Below are 14,956 nucleotides of genomic sequence, written 5' to 3'. Positions count from 1 at the left end.
TAGTTGCATGGTTAGCCATATTTCACACGAAGAGGCTTTTATTTTTTGAGTGTAACACCGGAAGAAAATCAAAAGTTCGTGTCCATCTCCCGCGACATTTGCAGCATAGCGGCGTTACCATAGCAATGGACAGAAGTCAGTGGGAGAAGATATTAACCTATTTTCAGGTACTAAATGGCTAGTAAAGCGACTGGCATTATTTTTTATTATAAAATGACATGGATAGTAGATATTACAAGCCGTCTTTATGGTTGTGGTGTTTTGCAGCTGATTTGTATTTTGTTTAACCTACTTTAAAATAGCTGCTAGCTGTTAGCAAGCCTTAACGTTAGTTCAGTCATATGGCTAACGTTAGTTTGACCAGTAGGCTGCTACCAGGCAGGAAGCTAGTGTAACTTACTAGTAAGCTAGTGTAACTCTCCTCTCTTCGCTAGGCACATGTCCGTGGATACTTGGTGAGAAAAGAAATCTACCGTGCACGGGAAGATTTTGAAGACGTCGTGAGAGAAATTGATGGGGACATGGCCCATTTAGAGTGGAGGGAGACCATCGTCCCCATTCCCCACTTCACAGACACTGTAAGATGACACTATTGTGAGAATGTGACTGTGTTGGTTCAGCACATCAAATCTTTTATTCATACTCTTTATCATTCATCACCAGGATGGCCCATTTCTAAGACCGAGGCCAAGCTGCTCTGTCAGCAGGTCGTTGAAACCAGGACCAGATGTCAGTGCCTGTCCCCAGAATCCACCAACAGCACCCCTGTCGGAGGAGAGAGGAGCAGATCATCGTCTCCTTCCAGAGAAGATAGAAGCTGAGAGAGATGATTCACACAGCCGGAGACAGGTCTCCCTTTCCGGGGTCTATTCCCCCAGTATACCCGCTGGACGGGATGGAGAGGGGCAGAGAGACAGCGATTCGGGGGACCAGGTGGGGGATGAAGACGGAGGAGTGATGGAGAGCACAGGAGACGCTACCACTGTCTGGAGCAGTCTGGGGCTGGAGATGAACTACGGTCACTCTCACAAAGGTGAGAGTTGTACATGTAGTACAAGTGTTCACTGGCTTTTTTTGTGTATGAAAGACAAGTCAAAAGGCTGGAAACAAGATGACTTTTGATCTGTGTCTCCATCTGTCATTATTCACATTATTCTGTGACACAGGTACATGATTGCATGTTGTGTGAGTGCTGAAAAAATATCAGTTTTAAGAAGTCATTTAGTCAAGTATGGAGTCTTTAAGCCTTATTTTTCTTAAAACAAGTGAAGAATCTTGCCAATGGGGTGAGATAACTTCACCTATTGTACATGCATTACAATTTGTTTCAAGAAGTGAAGTGATATTATCTTGATACTAGTCAAGTGATCTGACTTATTTCAGGATTTAGTCATTTGCTTCAAGAAAATTCTCGAAAGAGGAGAAAATGCGTTGGAAACAAACTCCAAATGGCAGATGTGTTTTTGTGTTGGACATTTTTCATGTGTCTGGTTGTAAACAGCCTTGTTTTGTCTCCTGTAGCTGTAGCTGTGAGGGTAGAAGCCTTATCAATCATTCTGAATATGCCATCCCTGCCCCAGGTCCGCAGCAGTACTGTTTGGCCCAGGAGGTGCCCCGCACCCCAGAAGCCCTGCGTCTCCATAGAAACACCCTCGCCATGGAGCTGCTCTGGCTCCAACAGGCCATTGCCAGCAGGAAAAAGGTGAGAGAAAGAGAGAGAGAGATGTAGTGTTTCCCCTACATTCACTCAGCAGTGGCAGACTCCTGCTGTAAGAAAATTGCTCTCGCTGCAAGATAAAATTTATTGATTGACCTCCAGAAATAAGTAAGTAGGTGCACAGGACCAAGAAGTTGTTTTCCTCTAAATAGTACTCATATTGTAAGGGTCCAAATAAGAACCATTGTATATTTGCAGCCAGTGCCTGAGACAGGGAATGAGCCTGCACGCAGAACCAGAATCAGTTGCTACTTATTGACTGCACTGTCAACATGCCCCAAAGACTATAAACATCCAGCTGATGCTTATAAACATGGTTCCTAAAGCTACATGTATAAGCCTGTTTTTGTTCCTACAGTCTGACCTTGCAACCAAAACTGTACATAAAATGTATAAATCAAGAAACAACATGTTCAGCTGTAAACTGTCAAAAGCTGTCAAACTGGGTACTGATTGAATCCTCTAATTTATTCATTAACAAAATAAATATTTTCATGAATCCCAGACCACTGCTCCCATGCAGCACCCTGCAGCTCCAGAAAGTGTAAAGGGGCCAAGAAATATAATGAGTAATGAGCACTGAGAAAGCCCAATATAAACCCCTCTGAACCCACAGAGAGGATAAGCGGGATGCACTAGCGCACCCTAGCACTCAATTTTCAAGTGTAATTGTGGACAGAAAGTTAATAATTACTTCAGACCTCACTGCCAAGAAAAGCGCCAGGAGAATCACATGTATGCATGTGTCATAATGTCGCCTGCATAATCCATTGCTTTCTGCAGATTTGTTGTCATGCACCGTGAGTGTGCTCACTCAACCATTTGATTACAGGGTATAACTTTGCAGCAAAAAAATGAACTTTTAATGATTTTTTCCCCCTCTCTCTCTTCTTTCCTACAGTATTTGTCACTGAAAGAGAGGCTGAGCACATCCTGACAGCAGACGTAACCAAAGTCATCTGAACTGGACTTAATAATACGGGACTGAAGCTCTGACTGAGGACAATAGACTGAACTCACTCTCATGGCATCTTTTAGCAATGACTTTATGAGACAAGTGCACAGAGTATATAAATTACTTTTCTGATAGTATTTATCACGTGTTTCAAAGATATTATGTGTTTATAAAGCTGTACATTGTTTTTGTTATTTGTTGGAAAAAAAAAAAGAATAAACTTTATTTTTCTAATATTTTCTGTATTTTCTAGTATTGTACACATTTTCTTGGGAATGTAACAAGTCCACTGTTCTTACTGCTGTTGTTGCTACTAGAATGGTGCTGACATTGTCTTTATAGCATTATATTGTAGGTTGAGGTAGTGACTGTTGTTCAGAATGAGGATTCATGAAAGAGATTCAAGTGATGGCCTCACAGAAGCTCAAATTTCCCATTTGGAGCACATTGAATGGGCTCTCATCACGTGAAAAGTTCATCCCACAAATATTCACATGACAGCCCACTATAATGCTGCTGTCTTCTAATGATGTCAGTGTCATTTAAAGTGTTAATTGGAAAAAGCAAGAGACTAATTTGAGTGTAAACAGCATTGTCCAGCCCTATTTTATTTTTTGGAATGAGTCATTTCTGAGAATTTTCAGTAATGGCTCTTTCAGCTGCTGGTTCTTGCACTTGCTTGGTATTGAATCATTTGGGAGTTCATGTCTACTTTCCGAATTATTTTGGAAAAACAGACGACTGGGTTTAGAGGTTATCTTATTGATTCAGCTTAAAACACTTCGACCCACCCATTCTCTCCTCCTCTGTCTCTCTTTTGTTGTGGTTGCTGCTGATGGTTTGGCCCACAAAGCCAGTCATTGCTGGCCATGCTGCCATGGCAACCAGGAAATACTCACAGCCGTCAGTGGAGTAGCGTGTGTGTGTATGTGTGTGAAGGGGAAAGAGAGCAGAACGTGGTGAGTGGGAGTCCAGACAGACCACAACAACAGAGAGCTGGGACTAATTTTCACCTTTGCCTTCAATTCTACAATTTCTCTGCTTCACCTTCCGCCAGGCTAGTGAGTGTCTGAGCAATGCGTGTGTGTAAGTGGTCGATAGATGAGAGATCATGTGATATGGGTGTGTAGTTGTTGGACAGTGTGACCCAAAGAGGAGATTGAAAGAATGTGGTGTGTGAGTGTGCATATCTTAGTGTATGAAGGTGGTCAGTAATGCAGCTCCAGGTTCGGTGGATAAAGCAGAAGTGTGTGTATGTGTTGAGAATGAGGCTACATCCTGTGTGTGTGGACTCCAAGACACTAACCAGCCTGGACTGACATTGTGCTTCCATGTTTTATTGCTGTGTGGCGGGTGTGTGGACTCGGAGATGGCTGCCAGCAGTGGGACCTCCTCTGCAGCCGCGGCTCTCCTGCCTCCAGTGAAGAGCGTGGTGGTGTACAGGAACGGAGACCCCTTCTACTGCGGGCGGAGGTTCGTGGTCAACCAGCGACAGGTGGCCACTATGGAGGCCTTTCTAAACGAAGTGACCCAGAGCATCGGCGCTCCGCTGGCCGTCAGGAGCCTGTACACCCCCAGGCAGGGCCACAGGGTCATAGAGCTGCAGGACCTTCAGACTGGAGGCCAGTATGTTGCTGCGGGCTTTGAGAGGTTCAAAAAACTGGAGTGAGTACAAGACACATATACTAAATGTTGGTAACTAATCATTCTGATGTACAGTTCCCATAAGGAAAGAGGCTCTCTGCCTCCTAAAATACAATTTTTTGTGTTTTGATGTCCAATGTACAGCAGAATGAGTGAATCCTGTGTTGGAACATGGAGCAAATAATGAAGTGTTGGTGTCAGGCTAATCTGCTTTTCAAATGTTGTTATTCTTTATCATATCTGTTGTTGTTTTCACATGTAGTTACCTGAACACAGGAATGAAAAAGCAGCCAGTTGCCCGTGAAGGAACTCAGGTAGGCTATGGTTTCTCATGTGGGCAGCTTCCTTTCAGGCCAACAGATCAGTCCATAACTCATTAATCCTAGTCTAACCAGGAGGAATGCACCACCGCATTGCTCAACGGGGGCAGCCGGGCCTCACCACTCATATCAAGCTGTATCTGCACCATTTGAACCTCGTGCCAAGTCAAAGATGAAAATGACTGTTTGTGTAGCTTAGTGCAGGATTTTCCATTACCGAGACAAGTCCATATTTGCCTATATATTTAACGGCACATATGCCTTTTGTTATGTTAGCATTAGGTAGATTAGATTCACTTTCTGTGACTGTGTGTGTCAGACCGCGCTCTTACGGTCCCATTGATGTCATCGGTTGTCATGTAAATTACCGTAAATAATCGGCTAATGATTGTGCTGTCCATCAACCATTCACTTAGAGCTTGCAGGAGTCACCGCTCTTAAAGTGACATTACATTCAGTAATTACAGTTAGATGTATAGCCACAAGTCAGGTGTCAAACTGCACCATAGGTTACACAATACGCTGAAAACTTTCATCGAGGAAAATTAGGTCTCTGAATGAATCTGAACCCGACCTTGCTCTCTTTAGTCGTTAGAATTAAACCTGTTTCTCTATATTGAAAGGCAGGCAGGGCATGGTGATGCGGTAGTGTTATGCAGAGAAGGGCTCTCTCTGTGTCATGAATGACTCTTATACCACACCATTTCACACAAAACTATTTTCAAAGCCTTCTTAAACACACACAAACACAAATACACACACTCAGAGCCACTCACGATGGCGAGTGCTTGCTTTGTATTCTGACCAGCTGGCAGGGATGACTGAATGGTTTTCAGACCCAGAGTGTGTTTTTGGTCTTTAAGCGTCAGTGTTACTTTTCTGAAAAACATGAAAGAGTGGAGAGTAATTGTGTGTGCCTTGGGTGTCTGCCATTTGGAAAGCAGATTGTTTAGCTACTGTGTCTTAGAGGCTTTTGGTTTAAAAGTCTTACATGCCTGTGTTGTGAGTTGCTGTGGAGCAATGCAGGAAGTGTGTGTGTGTGTGTGTGTGCGGGTGAGAGAGAGAGAGTGTGATCCTACTGGTAAAACAAAGCCTTATCCCTCCGCACAGTGTTATCAAGCTGTGTGCATGTCTGGGCAGGCCTAATGCCCAGTCCCATATTGACGGCCCCACGCCTTCGCTTCATCTTCAGAGACACTGTAAATGCATCACATGTGCGTCACTTCAAAGTAGAGACATTAAGCCAAGATATGCTGTGTGTGGTTTGTTCTGGATTCACTGATTTATTGCAGAAGCGGACGCGGGTGTCAGCGAGTATTGACTCTAGTGCCTCCACATTTCATTGGTATGTGAGGACATGGGTCGTACGTAACAGCTTGGAGAGCAGCTCTCAGATCAGACACGGCATGTGAATGTGCCATTGGAAAAGACTTGGAGTGACGTTCGTTTCCATGGCTGCAGCACTTGAGCTGACATGAGTGGAATAGTTATTCATTCATTACACATTTTGGATATCTGACTTTGCTGCGGTGGATGTACTGTGCATTTAATGTGCAGAATGTGGATGACGTCAATCCGATGAGGGAATTTACAAATGTATTATATTACTGAACAAAAGACAACATTATAATGTTATGCAACAGCATCCATCATCACAGTCTTATTTCCTGGATTCCCCCACCAGGCAAGAATAATCCAGAGGCCAAATGTCTCAGCCAAATGGAGGAAGTTTATACCTGTACCATGCATCATACAGTGAGTTTGGCAGACAACATGCACGCACACACACACACACACACACACACACACACACATTCACACCCACACATACACATACACATAATAGGGATGGGACAATATATCAATATTCAATATATTGCAATACAAAACTGTGACAATACGTATCGTAGGGCAGAAAAATGAATTGCGATATTAGCGACATTTTATTCTGCTGTAGTAATCACAAATGAGACGGCTTTCCCATCACAATTTCACAAACTCTCCATCGAAATTCTATTATTTGTACTTTAAATACCGGTAAACATAATTCTGCACATACTGTCATACTTTGTTGCCGGTGAACTTCTGCTTGTATCGAATTGTGAACCCCATATCACGCATCGAATTGAGATGAGATAGGCATATTGTCCCATTCCTAATAAATAACCATCCAAAGCCCACGCAGTTATCATCTGAGCTCACTTTCTTTTATGTTTCTATTCAGCGTTGTCCGTAATGGAGATCTGCTGTGTCCGCCATTCCGATTCATCATTCCCCGGAGCATGCAGCAGGACCTGGAACAGATCCTGAGTCTGGTCACAGAGAAGGTCAGCTTACGGACCGGAGCTGTGCGCAGGTCAGAAACACACACACATAGACACATACACACACACACACACACACACACACACACACAGCGTGCAAACAGAGAGACACATAAATATCTGTCTAACCCCTGTGCTTCATCAGGTTGTGCTCTCTGGAGGGAGTGACTGTGTCCTCAGCAGGAGAACTGGAGACCGGCCATTGCTATGTTGCCATGGGAACCGAAAGGTTCAAAAAACTTCCATATGTGGAGCTGTTGGTTTCAAAAGCCACAGAGAGGTATTGTTATTCAGCCGCCTGTGTGTGTGTGTGTGTGTGTGTGTGTGTGTGTTGACTGTTTTGAGCTATAACATGAGATAGGGATTGTCAGAAAATACTACTTCTATCTCTCACTTTCTTTACATTACAATGATTTTCTTTACTTTGCAGATATTACCCAGGAAAGAGGAGGCTGTTGCGGAGAGCTGAGGTAAATTTTGGTTTTCCACTTTCAACTGACAGTATATAATTTACTCACCTTCCTTCCAGTGGTGTATCATAATGTTGTTAAATGTGTTATGTCCCCAAAAATATTGTCTTAACACTCCAATTACACTGCAGCCGGTGCTTCCTTTGCAACATGCCAGGTCTGAATGACAGCTGTCAAAACATAATTAACTGAAAAACAAAGATAGGCAACAAAGGACACCTCTTCTGTGTTTCTCTTAGAACAGGAAAGCAGGAAGCGGTCCAGAAGACAGATACAGTGACTCAGCTCTCCTCGACTCCCCAGAGGTAGAGAACAATCCTCCACTGTGTTGTATTCACAGTACAGGTGCCGCCTTCCTGTTAGATGCTGATTTGTTTGGTTTGTATTGCCTAACACAATGAACCCACTGGTGAGACGTACAGAAGCTGTTTTTTTTCTGTATGTGATATGGCTACACACAGTGGTGGAAAAAGTACTCAATCCTTTACTCAAGTAAAAGCATCAATACCATAATGGGAAAATACTTAAGTAAAAGTTCTGCATTCTACTTAAGTAAAAGTATAGAAGTATTAGCAGTAAAAATACTTAAGTATCAAAAGTAAAAGTAGTCATTCTTTCAGAGTGTTAAATTACTGATGCATTAACCCTCTAAGAAGTATTTTAATGTTGTAGGCCTAACTGCACCATATACTGTTGGGGAGTTTAACCTCTAAAATGCATCATATTCCATGAGCTTATCATATGTTTTGCATGTAAAACCTTATTCTGCAGAATAAGTAGTAACTACAGCCATCAGATTAATGTAGTGGAGTAAAAAGTACAATATTTCCCTCTGAAATGTAGTGGAGTAAAAATATAAAGTCTCACAAAATGGAAATACTCAAGCAAAGTGCCAGTACCTCAAAATTGTACTAAAGTACATTACTTGAGTAAATGTACTTAGTTACTTTCCATCTCTGGCTACACATGAGTGACTAGTTTATTCTATTTTACCCATTGAATTCCAGTCAGATGGGCGCAGGGTGAAGTCGACGGGCGATGAAGCTGCGGATGTTGCAGCAACACAAGCCGCTCAGCGAAGGACCAGGAGAGAGGAGGAGAGCTCTGTCTTCTACGCCCGGCCCGTCAAGATCCGCAAAGACCGAGGCCAACCAAGACCGCCAGTCAGCAGTCGATCTGGTTAGGACGCCCATCAAACACATGCACGCACACATACACACACACACACACTCGTGCATGTGTGCAAGATTGACTTTTATTGTTCAAGATCAGATAACAAAACAAGACAGAAGTGACTTGTATCTTTTTTTATCTTGTGTCTGTTTTTCTTAAATATAATTTTAGATAGCCAGTTTCATGTCTGCCACATTGAGTATATTGATTTTTGCGTGGCAGCAGCAGCGTTTTGATTTCTGTTTATTGCAGTCCAGCCCAGTGTGTTTAAGAGGGGAGCGCGGAAGAGGAGAGAGGAGGTACGAGGAGCTGAGGAGGTGCAGGAGGATGAAAATACAGCTACAGACCTTCCTGTTGACCAGGTTAACTTCACAGTCATCCCAATGTCCCCAGTCTCCCCTAATGATACACATGTTACAATCCCACTGAAGGAGATATGTTGCAATCAGCCCTAAACTCAACCCTGGAATATAGGCTTAAAGCAGAGGTGAATCCATCTCTCATTTCTGCACTCTTCTTTCTTTCTCTTCCACCTTAAGAGAGTGGCAGCCATAGTGGAGGATGAGGACCTAAATGAAAGAGATGATTATCTGCACGACACAGAGCAGGTGAGCATGATGCCTGCAGTCTTTTGTTTATATTCATCACCTTACCTCACCTTACCTTTACCACCTTACCATACCTTCTCATCTACATGAACAAATGGGAAAAGTCACACTCAATGATTATAATGATTATCACACTGATTATACTAATTATATTCTTCCACTGTCGGGTAAAGCGTAGGGCTATTGCGAAAAGATTTTCTTTATGAATAATGAACAGACCCTGAGGATGAGGGTATAATTTGGACAAATGATCATCATTTACAGGATGATGGACACATGATGGTCTGTATTACAAATAACTATGGTGCTCTTGCCAAATTATACTCAGCTCAGTTGAGAAATAGGGGTGATGAATGTGTAATTACACATTTTTGCTGTTGATAGCAGAAAAATGGAAAGGGAAGAACACCGACCGGCTCACCCATACCAGTCCAGAAAAGGGATTCTATCAGTCACAGCTTTGAGTCTGATACAGAAGCATCCAAGGTATTCCTCTATTTGTGTATTATTAAGTACTTAGCCAGCATAAATGATAGATGTGAAAAAACATCAAACCTCATCTATTTTTCAGACAGAGATTATGAAGAGCGAGGTGCACAGTGAGAGAAATCACCCACACAAATACAATGGAAAGCAGGTGTGTTTGTGTGTGTATGGATGTGTAATGCATTTAGATGGTCATACTATGTGTGTATGACCAAAGGTTCAATTAAGTTTTTCTGCATCAAATGGGTTTACAGGATGATATGTTTGTCCTATCAAAGGTGCAGTCATCTGAACAAAATGGCATGGAACAACAGTCAGTGAGAGAAAACCTGAATACGTCTGTAGCAACAGTACAAAAGTCTGGCAAGGCTGAGGAGGATTGTGCGTCTGCTGCTGAAATAGTGGTACACACACACACACACACACACACGTAATTACTCTGTACAACATGTAAGAGCTTACATTGAGTACAAACTTAATCAGCAGCAATGAATTCTGTCTGTACACTCAAAAGGAGCCGGAGCCAAAGCTGGCCTCTTCAAACTCAAGGGCTTCGTCGTCCACATCTGACAGTTCTGCAGCCAGCGGAGGGATCCAAGCAAAGAACGGGGAGTTTGAAGTAGAAAGGGCAAATCTACAATCCCCAAACCCTAAGAAGGTATATCACAGTTCTTTTTGGCATCATTACAGCCACGTCCAATCAAAAAGTTTGCTCACTTGCTGTTGTTTTTACCCTGTTTTGATGGTTTGCTCCAACAGGGGAGTCCACAGGATCCCCCGTCAGTTATAGTAGAACAGTCCAATCGTCAGGAAGGACTGGCAGCTGAGGAGAATGGAGGCTTCGTCAAGGAGGTCACATCATCACAATAACCCAAGGTCTGCACAGATCAGCTGATGAACTGTGGCTACAGGCATAGCAGATAACCAAGCAATTATTGTTGAAGGGATTATCTCTTCAATGACCTATGCGGCTAAATGAATGTCAAATCAAAATGAAATAGTAGTATTTGAACTGTGCTAATGAGCCAAGCATTCATTTGACGTCCTCTCAATAAAAGAGAACTAAAACTGTATTTTACAGGGATAACTGTGACGCAAATACTGTGTAGTGAATGTTCAGTGATGCAATATATTTCATAAACAACATGTATATAAGAAACAATATTTTGTGACACGCTAGACCTAAAATGTTTTTGTTTTGCATAAATCGGTCATAGAAGACAAAACAGGTGAAAAATCATGTTTTTCCAACAATTTATTAATGCAATATCAGCAACATAACAAGCCAAGTATATCAAAACAATAACAATGTCATCTGTACAGTATCTTGTGTCTATTAAATATGTGGACTGTGACAATAAAAAAATAAATATATTACTACAGGACTTATTTCTTATTTCTGAATAGAAACTGTGTCTACTGTACAACATCTACATGCATGTTTACAGCACATAGAGCAGGGTCTCTGTTAAAGCAACTAAGCAAGCATCATTCACATTGAAGTTCCTTATAATGCTTCCTTCACAAAGAACATAAGAAAATAACAATGTTATATCTACTGTGGCAATACATCACCAGCAAAGGGGAAGGAGGAGGAGCCTAAGAAAAATAGGTGAATCAAAAACAGCTTTATCCTCAAGCTAACCAGCAATTTGTCCTCTGTTCTGTTCTGCTCTTCCCCACACACACCACAGCTGACAGAAGGCAGCCGCAGTAAAATATCCCTGTTAAACTGGGAGCTGAGATTTAATTGGTCCATTTCCAACCCTAACCTCATTTGTATGTGGTTTCTATAGTGTTTGTATAGATGCCAGTAACATGGCGAGGCAGCAGAGTGCTTCGAGTTAACAACCAGGGATTTCTATGCAAGGACCATAAATCTAGTCTAGCTCCGAGGTGAACCCCATGTGAACCCACATCCCTCCATCTCAGCACAGGACTTTCTAGACGGGTCTTTTTGAACCAACACTGAGTTCATTTAGGCACAATTCTCCCACCGGAGCTGTAGCTGTGCAGTGTCACCACCTGAATCTAGATTCTCCCCTCCAGTCCTTACGCCTTCTACAAACTCGCTGCAGGTACAGTATATGGGAATTTGCTTAAATCCTGATCTAGGAAGATCAAGAAGTCGGCCGGCGTTGGTGTACGGCCTGGTTCTGTTCCCCCGTGTTCTCCTTGTCACCGATGGAGCTTATGACACACAGAGTGATGCCAGCCATGGTGAGGAACATTCCTGCAACAGCTCCTGCAGAGGGGAGAGGTGGTTGATTTAACTTCAGTTGAGTCTGTCGCGCCAGTGTTCATGGCTTCAAACTAGTCTCATGCAGGTGTGTAGATTCTTTAATTAGACTAGGATTATCTATCAATTTGAGGCTTGCATATAACCTTTAATCTGAACTCTGTATCTTAAAGCATTAAGGAGATATAGTAGTTTCAAGAAAATCAGTTTTTCCTCATTAATATGCACATTTATGCAGCAAGGTGCTCCAAAATCTAATCAGATCATCTACTCTACTGGGGGAACCTATGCTGTAAGTTTGAAGTTTCTGTCATATATTCTGTCATTATTCTTGAGTTTTGTTCTTTACAGTAGGACAGAAGGAAGGTAGTGAGAGAGACAGAGGAGAGAAAGCTCTGGTGGGATTTGATTCCAGGACAGTGCGAGCACACATGTTGTTACAGAGGCTGGAGACTTAACCACTCAATTATCACACTAATAAAGTAATGTGAGGAAAAATGATTTGTATCTTTTCCTTATATAACACTACTGAGTTAATCCCCAAAGTGTCCAAATGTGCTCCAGTAGCCTCATTTTTGGAGGCTACTGGAGCTACTTTTTTTTGGAGGACTGTTGCATGTTCTTACAGAGTCTTCAGATCTCCTCCGCCTCACAGGCAATCTGATCGCCTAAGTCTTCTGGAAGTAAGCTAATGCATCAATGTCGTCAACATGAGTCACTTACGTTTGCCTCCAAACTCTTCACCTAGTAACTTGCCAGTGAGCAGGGTGCAGAGGAAGGTGAGTGAGTTGGCCACAGGAACAGCCAGGGATAAATCTGGATGAAAGCAGAAGAGAGAAGAGATGTGAGGAAAAATGTCTGCAGGACTGAAATCAAATGAACTTTTGTTAAATTGGATTTATTCTCCCACCTGTTCTTCCAGGGATCTTGCCAACAGCTACCCTAATATCAACTCATCGTCTAAATTAAAAGGATGTGTTCTCACCAACTCTATTGGTGACTGATGACTAATTTAGGTGTAAGGATAGAGTCACTGGCTGAGTGCAGGAAGAGCGTTGGGTTCAGTAATTAGTAAATTGAAAGTGTGTAAAGGTCTGGGCTCCTGTGTGTGCCCAGTACTGACCCATGGAGCTGGAGTCTGAGGATGTAAAGATGCAAAATGCACAAAATTCTGTTCTACTTGATGTTTCTCTGTACATTATATGATGATTTGAGGAATCACTTTTTTATGCATGGCAAAAACAAAAATGTATTCTGGTCAGATGATGGGGAAATATTAGAACGGCTATTTAGAAATTATGTGTTTAGGACTGCAAGTTTTATGGCTAAGGCATGGACAGAATATAAGGGAAGCTAAGTTATTCTCCTAAACAATTTGACTTACCTCTTCATTTGGATATATTTGGATGTGTAACAGCTTTTGTGGGGTTTTGTGTGTTCAAAATTATATATACAATTATGTATATATTGATATTTGGGCTTACATATACAGTATTTAATATGTATTTTGGTATACCTCTCTGCTGATCTTGCCATATATTGATGATGGAGGAAAACTGGAATACTTAGTAAGAAATGATGTACATTGGACTTGCTGAGGCCATGGATTAGAAGGCAAGCTAAATTATGTTTGTAATTTGTTATGCGTCGTGTGTATATCGTTGTGCCATGTGCTATGTGTGATGCTTACCCATATCTGTCTGTGTGCATACCTGTTCTCAATTAATTCATGGATAATCAATTAATGAATCATTAACACAGAGCTCTCTTACACTAAGTGAGTGACAGACAATAGATTGATACCATTAATAAAACAATGAATGCTGTATTTCACAGTATAAGAGAGGCAGCCATCGGGTAGTGACTTTGTGTGTAGCTCACCTGTGGTAGCCAGAGTATAATAGTAGACCAAAGATCCACTCTGGTTCAGAAGGAATGGGACCAGGTACTGGGTGGGAATTCAAGGAATAAGGAGCGATTAAACCAAATACAACGAAACCTAGACATTTTAAACACGCACACACGCTGACAAACAAAGGATTTGAGTTCATAATTTACCTTGAGATTAAGGAAGAGAAACTTGACTTCAGCCAGCAGCTGTGACACCTTGTTGGTCCGGGTCACATGCTCTATGCCCTCAGTGCCTCTCTTCAGGAAAGGGTTGGTGCAGCCCCACAGCACGGACACCAGCAGCAGACACAGCACCTCCACTGAACACACGACAGTCACCATTAATGTACTACAAATATTAGCAATGCTGTGCAGGTTTAACACGACGTGGTCCGACGAAAATGGGAAAAAATGTGTCACTACTGTAGGACCTGGGCTCCTTTGGAGAAACCAACCGACATAGATTTACTGCTACTCAAACAATTGTTGTCTGCGTTTACAACTGATGCTACATAACGTTATACTGGATGTTTTTGTGTGCTATCAGTGGTCTTTCCTCGCTTTTTAATAATCTGAGTGATACTAAAGAAGTAGTAGTAACAGATACTCAAAAACCAAATACGAAAATAAACTAAAATCTTAGCAAACATCACAAATCCATAATAGATAACTTAGCCACTCACCTACGGACACCATTGTCATGTAAACAGTTCCCGGTAAAGCTGCATTCAAGTCGCGCGAGAGTGTTCTTCAATTATCATTGAACAATGTTAAAACAGCCCAGATTACAAAATGGCCTCAAATCTATCCATTACAGTTAGATCTACCTCTAAAACAAATAAGAAGGTGAAATAAAGTCGATGTACTTATCGATTAGACGACGTCAATCCCATGACTTGCAACAGTATTGTGATCTTGAATGCAGCTTTTAGATTTTTAAACGTTGTAGGACTGAAGGAATCCAGCTGAGGGCGCAATAGCTTTTATTCAACAAAACACTACGGTTTTACCACAGTCACCTCTTAATGCTAACCTGCTGTCTCTGATAGTGAGGCTTTCTTCTTCAAATAGTCTTTCGTTTCTTTTCTTTTTATTTCTTTATTTCAGTATTGCTGCACAACCTACTCTCA

The 14,956-nt window shown here is 42.0% G+C and overlaps 3 protein-coding genes across 4 annotated transcripts; 2 read left to right on the top strand and 1 right to left on the bottom strand.

The window, feature by feature from the left end:
• The first annotated feature begins 117 nt into the window (after positions 1–117).
• Positions 118–2,778, top strand: iqcc (IQ motif containing C). The gene is made up of 5 exons (XM_071896817.1): positions 118–167; positions 435–578; positions 664–1,033; positions 1,581–1,702; positions 2,619–2,778. The coding sequence occupies exons 1-5, from the start codon at positions 126–128 to the stop codon at positions 2,652–2,654; spliced, it is 714 nt and encodes a 237-aa protein (XP_071752918.1). The 5' UTR covers positions 118–125; the 3' UTR covers positions 2,655–2,778.
• Positions 2,779–4,041: 1,263 nt separating this feature from the next.
• Positions 4,042–9,548, top strand: dcdc2b (doublecortin domain containing 2B). Its single transcript, XM_078289635.1, has 11 exons — positions 4,042–4,337; positions 4,579–4,630; positions 6,321–6,391; positions 6,861–6,992; positions 7,106–7,240; positions 7,391–7,430; positions 7,670–7,735; positions 8,438–8,609; positions 8,856–8,965; positions 9,143–9,211; positions 9,540–9,548. The coding sequence occupies exons 1-11, from the start codon at positions 4,042–4,044 to the stop codon at positions 9,546–9,548; spliced, it is 1,152 nt and encodes a 383-aa protein (XP_078145761.1).
• A 1,402-nt stretch (positions 9,549–10,950) lies between these two features.
• tmem234 (transmembrane protein 234) lies at positions 10,951–14,533 on the bottom strand. Of its 2 annotated transcripts, XM_071896873.2 has the most exons (5): positions 14,510–14,533; positions 13,995–14,146; positions 13,818–13,884; positions 12,660–12,752; positions 10,951–11,942 (listed from the first exon to the last, which is right to left on the bottom strand). In XM_071896873.2, the coding sequence occupies exons 1-5, from the start codon at positions 14,526–14,528 to the stop codon at positions 11,818–11,820; spliced, it is 456 nt and encodes a 151-aa protein (XP_071752974.2). In that variant the 5' UTR covers positions 14,529–14,533; the 3' UTR covers positions 10,951–11,817. The 2 variants fall into 2 exon arrangements, with proteins under 2 accessions (XP_071752974.2, XP_071752973.2); XM_071896872.2 differs by lacking the exon at positions 14,510–14,533 and having other exon boundaries at positions 13,995–14,168.
• Between the last annotated feature and the right edge of the window lie 423 nt (positions 14,534–14,956).

The sequence above is a fragment of the Centroberyx gerrardi genome, chromosome 17 (genome assembly GCF_048128805.1).
Source record: "Centroberyx gerrardi isolate f3 chromosome 17, fCenGer3.hap1.cur.20231027, whole genome shotgun sequence".
In the NCBI taxonomy this organism is placed as follows: Eukaryota; Metazoa; Chordata; class Actinopteri; order Beryciformes; family Berycidae; genus Centroberyx; species Centroberyx gerrardi.
Note: the sequence above shows the minus strand (reverse complement) of the source record. Positions and strands in the feature narration are given on the sequence as shown.